General features: G+C 35.3%; 1 protein-coding gene across 1 annotated transcript; it reads right to left on the bottom strand.

Moving 5' to 3' along the window:
* Positions 1–4,146: 4,146 nt before the first annotated feature.
* Positions 4,147–5,805, bottom strand: LOC110708800. Its single transcript, XM_021887027.1, has 2 exons — positions 4,797–5,805; positions 4,147–4,505 (listed from the first exon to the last, which is right to left on the bottom strand). Exons 1-2 carry the CDS (start codon positions 5,803–5,805, stop codon positions 4,147–4,149), a joined length of 1,368 nt encoding a protein of 455 aa, XP_021742719.1.
* Positions 5,806–7,477: the final 1,672 nt, after the last annotated feature.

Genomic DNA, 7,477 nt, shown 5'->3' on the forward strand with positions numbered 1-7,477 from the left:
TATAAATTAAGAGAAATAAGCACATATGTCAATTTTCAACCCTCACTCCTCCAAAATCATCCAAATTTGGCCTATATGGCTAAAACCATGTCTATTTTCTAAGTTTTCAAGCAAATAGACTCGTTCTTTCTTCTAACATTCCAATATCAATTTTTTTTAAGTTCCTAAGGATAGAAATTAAAAGAAATAAGCACATATGTCAATTTTCAACCCTCACTCCTCCAAAATCATCCAAATTTGGCCTATATGGCTAAAACCATGCCTATTTTCTAAGTTTTCAAGAAAATAGACTCGTTCTTTCTTCTAACATTCTAATATCAATTGCCTTTAAGTGCCTAAGGATATAAATTAAGAGAAATAAGCACATATGTCAATTTTCAACCCTCACTCCTTCAAAATCATCCAAATTTGGCCTATATGGCTAAAACCATGCCTATTTTCTAAGTTTTCAAGAAAATGGACTCGTTCTTTCTTCTAACATTCCAATATCAATTCCTTTTAAGTGCCTAAGGATAGAAATTAAGAGAAATAAGCACATATGTCAATTTTCAACCCTCACTCCTCCAAAATCATCCAAATTTGGCTTATATGGCTAAAATCATGCCTATTTTCTAAGTTTTCAAGCAAATGGACTCGTTCTTTCTTCTAACATTCCAATATCAATTTCTTTTAAGTGCCTAAGGATAGAAATTAAGAGAAATAAGCACATATGTCAATGTTCGACCCTAACTCATCCAAATTCATCCAAAATAAGCATATATTGAGTTCTACTTTGCTAATTTGCCATATTTCAACTCATATAATAAGTGTTTACCGCAATCCTTTTTGCTTTGTTGTTTGCAGACACTTGTCCTTTACTAGGCACTTCCTTGAAATTTGTCTTCAAGAATAGATCATGGGCATTTGGTAATTGGCCTTGGTTTTTTGCAGCCTTTATATGTACATGCAGAAAATCAATGAAAACATGTTAGCCCACCAAAATTCATTAATAGACAAATGACATAATTGTTACTGGACATATTGTAGTAACCTTACCATCTTTTTAGCATGTTGTACAGATGACATTGAACCTTGAAAGTGGGTCGGTTCAACGACATTTTCCATGGATCCGCCTCTTCGGTTCTTCTTGTTTTGTTCCGACCGCTTCTGATATTTTGGATCGGTGGCAACAATTTTCATCATGCCCTCGTGGACATCCTTATTAAGCCATCTTGGTTTGCGACCATTCAGTCTGTGTGTGATGTTGTAGAACGTGTCACGTAGGCGATTTGCAAACTTTTCTTCGAAAGTGTCCTTCACTTGGTTGTTTAACTCAGGTGCCCACTTGAATTTTTTCTGCAAATCAAGAAAATGTCTTTATTACAAAATTCAACTCCATCAATATAATTTATAAAACATGTATTATGTTAGGTTAAAGTTATCATACGTTGAATAAGTTCCAAAAGTGCTCTCTCGAATCTTCATCAACCTCTCCATAATTCCTCCAAGGCTGAACATAGTAGCCGGTTAGCGAGTCGGAGAGCACATTCTTCACCGGCCTATCATCAAACCTATAATAAAGGATAGACATTCATGTAAGTAGATAATCAACAAAAAGTGAACAAAACATGGTTAAAGTAATACAAATTCACTTTATCAAAGTAAATACGAATTTAAGGATATTTCATTATACAAATACATATGCACCAAAGTGTGGAAGGGTCCAACTCTAGCAAGTCATTAGGATGCGAGTCCTGTAGCTCTTGTTCCTGAAGCTGTTGTTGCTCCTGTTGCCCTTGTACATTTCTGACGATTTCTTGAGAGGCCCCCAAATCATGTGCCTCCGCTTCCTCCATTGACTCATCCTCGTCAACACGTACAACCGGAGATTTCCCCTTAGACTTTCTCCTCTTGGACGTTTCTCCTTTATTTCCTCCTCCCATGATGACCACCTGAAAAAGTTATTAGTACCATAATCGCACATTGTAAATTCATAAATTAGATCCATAAGACATTAAAATAATAAAATGAGACCAAAAATGTAATGCAATATTACAAATCCGAGTAGTCATTAAAAACTAAACATTCGAAGACAATAGTAAAAGGAGTAACTACATATTATCCTCTTCATTACTCTTATCACTACTACCACTATCATTATCACTATCATTATTACTATCACTAGTGTCATCTAAAAATACATCGATGTCCTCTTCTTTGTCACTGTCACTGTCACTGGAGTCAATGCTTTCTTCTTCTTCTTCATCGCTTGAGATAATAAAGCCGTCGTCATCATCATCATCACTATCAAGTTCATAGTCTGGAATGTCATTTGGTGGACAAAGCGTTGCATGTACTTGTGGGGAAGGACCCTGCAAAAACTCTAAATCCACCGGAGCATCAATCACCGACCTTGCTTGAGTTCTAAATACAACCCACCATTGAACCCGATCACGTTTAAGGCTAGGGTAAGATGCATAATACACTTGAGACACTTGGTAAGATAAGACAAATGGATCATACTTGGGATACTTCTTAGTATGATTTACTTCGACAAGCTTGTATTGTTCATGAATGGTCATTCCTTTACCACAATCCATCCAACTACAACTAAACAAAATAGTCTTGTACTCTTTTTCGGGACCGGTGTAGACAAGTTCAATTATGTCGTTTAAAATGCCAAAGTACTCTCCACCGTCCTCACTTGAGACACACACCCCGTAATTCATCGTAGATTTATGTTTGCCATAGGACTGTGTGTGGAAATTAAAGCCACCGAAAAATATCTGGTTCTAAGTTTGAACACGCTTGAAAGGCCTCATAGACAATGCTCGCAACACATCGGAACTTGGTTTTTGTTCTCTCACCTATAACCGTTACGAATACAAGCGTCTCACTAATTGAAATGAAATATATTATATTATATTATCACAAATTAATCGAGATGCAATGTTCGAATGGTATTATCACCTTGTGATGAAACCAATCAGGGAATTCACTTTCGCATTTCTCCATGACATCTTCTCGACGCAAATAATTTCGAGTACTAAGAATGTAGTCCTCAAACTGCCTAATAGATTAATGACACATGGTTAATCATTGCAGCAATTATATTAAATTTAAGGGATTTTCAAAAGTTTATCGTAAACATATATACCTTTCATATTCACCAAGAATGCCGATATTTCTTAAAACGAACAAATGAGCACGTTCGAGTTCCTTGTCATCTAAATACCGAGTTTTACCCAAATTTGACACACGACCCTTATCCACCGTGAACAGCTCTGGGATTTCATCGTTGTCAGCCGGGGATTCCACATCAGCATTCACATTTCGACCTAGATCTCGTGTTTATGTGTCAACTGAGGGCTGAAAGTAATTGGAGCAGAAGTTTGATATCTCTTCAGTGAGATAAGCGTTGCATATGGAACCTTCAACACGAGCCTTATTACTAATTTTTCGTTTCAGGTGATTGAGGAACCTGTAATTATGTTTACGTAGCCGTAGAAGTATAAGTAATAGAAATCAATGAAAGAGATGAAAGTAAGAGTTGAGAAAGGACTTTGTTTTTACCTTTCGAAAGGATACATCCACCGATATTGAACAGGTCCACATAACTTGCTCTCATATGGCAAATGAATTGGTAAATGCTCCATGGAGTTGAAGAAAGATGGGGGGAAAACCTTCTCAAGCTTGCACAGGATCTCAGCTATGTTTTTTTTTTCCAATCGCTCCATGTCGCTAACTGTAATTGTGTAGCAACATAAATCGCGAAAGAATTGGCTTATTTCTGTAATTTCATTCCATATATGGGTAGGGAGAAATTCTCTCAAAGCAGTGGGCAACAACCTCTCCATGAACACGTGACAATCATGACTTTTCATTCCATGTAACTTACCTGATTGCAAATCAACGCATCGGCTCAAATTGGAAGCGTAACCATCAGGAAATCGCAGCTGTTTGACCCACTCACACAAAACCTTTCTCTGAGCCTTGTCAAGAGCAAATGGAGCCTTTGGCATGAATTCTTTTCCTCTATCATCCTCTTGAAGATGTAGCTGGGGTCGTTTACAGTATTTAGCAATGTCATTCCGAGCTGATAGGGTGTCACAAGATTGCTTTTTCACGTCCATTATAGTGTGAATCAACTGATCAAAAAAGTTTTTTTCAACGTGCATGACATCTAAGTTGTGACGAACAAGTAGATGTTTCCAATATGGAAGGTCCCATAGAGTTCTTTGCTTGAACCACCCTTTTTTTTGCATTCTTGACACGTTTCAGTGCCTCAGGGCCATCTGTTGCTTTCGGGAGGTTTTTCACACATTCCCAAAGTTCCTCTCCTGACATGATGTGAGGTGGTGAACCTTTTTCGACTTTGTTTTTACAAAATGCATTTTTACTATTTCGAAAAGGATGATTTGTCGGAAGGAATTGACGATGGTAGTCAAACCAAGAAACCTTACCACAATTTTCGAGCCAAAATGCTTTGCTTTTCTCCATGCAATATGGACAAGCCTTCTTACCGGCTGTGGTCCAACCAGATAACATACCATAAGCCACTAACAGCCCATAGGATGGCTGCTCGAAGATTGAAATTTTGTTTTCTCGAAATATCGTAAGTATTTGTCCCAACTTCCCACAACTGTTTCAACTCGTGTATGAGCGTCTGCATGTAAACATCCAAGTTGCCCTTAGGGTTTTTAGGACCAGGAACGAGTAACAAAAGAAACATGAACTGTCTTTCATACACATTGACGGAGGCAAGTTATAAGGGGTCAAAATGACAGGCCAACATGAATACTGTCCCCCAAACTGACCATGTGGAGCAAATCCATCCGTACATAGGCCAAGTCGAACATTACGAGGTTCAGAGGAAAACTCAGGAAAGCAACTATCTAAGTGTTTCCACGCTTCACTATCGCTAGGGTGTGCCATTGTGCCTTGAACTCGAGGATTTTTAGCATGCCATGTCATTTCCTCAGAAATGTTTTTAGTTGCAAAAATCCTTTGCAACCTAGGTGTGATAGGGAAATAAAATAGAACATTCAAAGGCACTAAGCTACCTTTAGAAGTCTTCTTGTATCGGTCGCTGCCACACACCCTACATGTAGATAATTGAGCATCATCTTTCCAAAACAACATACATCCTTTCGGGCATGCATGAATCTTTTCATGGGGCAGCTCTAACCCCTTAACAATTTTCTTGACCTCATAGAATGTCTCGGCCATGTGGTTGTTGTTAGGAATCGCTTCATTAACCAAAGAAGCAAATCCATCAACACATCTGTGCAGCAAATTATACTCACACTTTAGGCTAGTGATTCTAGAAGCCATCTCTAACACAGAAAATGAACTCCCTTCGTACAACGGTTGTTCAGAAGCCCTTAACAAATCAAAAAATGGCTTGGCTTGTGCATTAGGCTCCTCCTCTAATGAAACAGGTGGCTCTTCGGAATGGCCTTGATCTTGAGACTGACCAAAGGCATCCAAAACCATTTCACGATATTCATTTGACTCCCTTCTACGAGTTCCTGGAAACCCTTCCCCATGACACATCCACTCGTAGTAATTAGGTAAAAAACCGCTGCGATACAAATGAAGTTTGACCGTATCTGGATCCCAGAGACGTTTGTTTTTGCATTTAAAACATGGACACCTAACTTCATTCGGGTTGCTACTCTCGGGATGATCTTCCAAATATTTAAGGAATTCATCTACCCCCTTCAAGAACTCAGGATTAATAGAATTCCCAACCTTCCTTTCGTACATCCAGCTACGTTCTTTTCGTTTCATGATTACAAGTTCTACACAACTAACACATGCCATTAATCACATTAGTCATAAAGCACAATATATATTCATTGTAGATCAAACTGTTATGGAAATGCAAATGAGAAGAGAAATGATTTCCAAGGGTCCTTATCACTCCAACCTAACCCATCCTTGTAAGTTCAATCTCACTAGTGAATGTATGCCAGAATTTCAATTCTATGGAAAATCTGGCAGCATCTCCCTACAGTTCCCCGAGTACACAATATAGGCGATTAGAAACACCTATATATGTACCTAGAGAACATTGTAGAGAAATGACAAGCAAGGACCTTCCTTAGAATTAAAACAAAGGAATACATTCACCACCTAAGTGAGAATAAACGTACAAGGACAGTCCCAACCGGGGACTATTCAAGACATACTTCTAATGTGTATGCCTTGAACGGGTATCTAGGCATATGATTATGCAAATGATTTTTAAAAAAAATATATATACTTAACTAACATACATATTATTAAACAAATATATCAAGATTAAACTAAACAAGAGAAACAAATCAAACCAAACCAAAGTAAACTAATATATCATATTAAACTAAACCAAACCAAACTACCGTTTTATATATTAAATTAAACTAACATATTTCTAAAAAAACTAAACTAAATTAAGATACTTTATATTAAAATAAATTAAACTACAACACATTATATTAACATAATATTAACTAAACTACATTATGTTAAACTAAACTAAACCAAACTAACATTGTTTATTTTAAAGATCAAGGGAGCAATTAATTAATTATAAGATTTATTTAAAAATATATATACTTAACTAACATACATAATATTAAACAAATATATCAAGATTAAACTAAACAAGAGAAACATATCATAACACCATACTATTAATATAAACCAAATCAAACCAAACTAAAGTAAACTAATATATTATATTAAACTAAACCAAACCAAACTACCGTTATATATATTAAATTAAACTAACATATTTCTAAAAAAAACTAAACTACAATAAGGTACTTTATATTAAAATAAATTAAACTAAAACACATTATATTAACATAAACTTAACTAAACTACATTATGTAAAACTAAACTAAACTAAACTAACATTATATTGTTTTTTTTTAAGAGAAGGGAGCAATTGATTACTTATAAGAGATCACCAATGTCACTAAATTAACCAAACTAAAAGTTATTGAATATCTAACAACCAAAGTAAGATACACATATACATTATATTAGGGTTTGTAATGTAACTAACCTTTAGATCTACACTTCTTTTTAACAATTAAACCAACAAAATTGTACAAATCCTACAATAAAATTAAAAAAAAAATTAAGGGTTTATAATTCAAATTAATGCAACAAAATTCAAGCAAATCAGAAAAAAAAAATTAAAAAAAAAATTAAAAAAAATAAAAAAAAAGAATTCGAGCATTTATGAATTTGTCATCTAATTAATCACCTTAATCGTTCCCTCTCTAGAAAAAAAAAAATAAAAATGCAAACATAATTCAACAAAATTAACGATTCCAGAATAATTAGCTACTAACACAAAATTGAAATAATTACTTCGTAAAATCCTGATTTAACAAACCATTAGCACAATTCCTGAGAAAATATAGCATAGTATCATAAAAATTAGCACATTAAGCAAGAAAAATAGCAGTAATTTTGCGATCGTTTGGCCACAGAGTTCGAG

This window comes from Chenopodium quinoa, unplaced genomic scaffold (genome assembly GCF_001683475.1).
Source record: "Chenopodium quinoa cultivar QQ74 unplaced genomic scaffold, ASM168347v1, whole genome shotgun sequence".
Taxonomy (NCBI): domain Eukaryota; kingdom Viridiplantae; phylum Streptophyta; class Magnoliopsida; order Caryophyllales; family Amaranthaceae; genus Chenopodium; species Chenopodium quinoa.

What these genes read in the sequence shown, in the direction of transcription:
- LOC110708800 (XM_021887027.1), bottom strand. Translation starts at nt 5,805, where the DNA reads ATGGCATGTGTTAGTTGTGTAGAACTTGTAATCATGAAACGAAAAGAA. An exon ending in GGATGGATTTGCTCCACATG is followed by an intron (nt 4,506 to 4,796) that starts GTCAGTTTGGGG and finishes GTTGGACCACAG; the next exon opens with CCGGTAAGAAGGCTTGTCCA.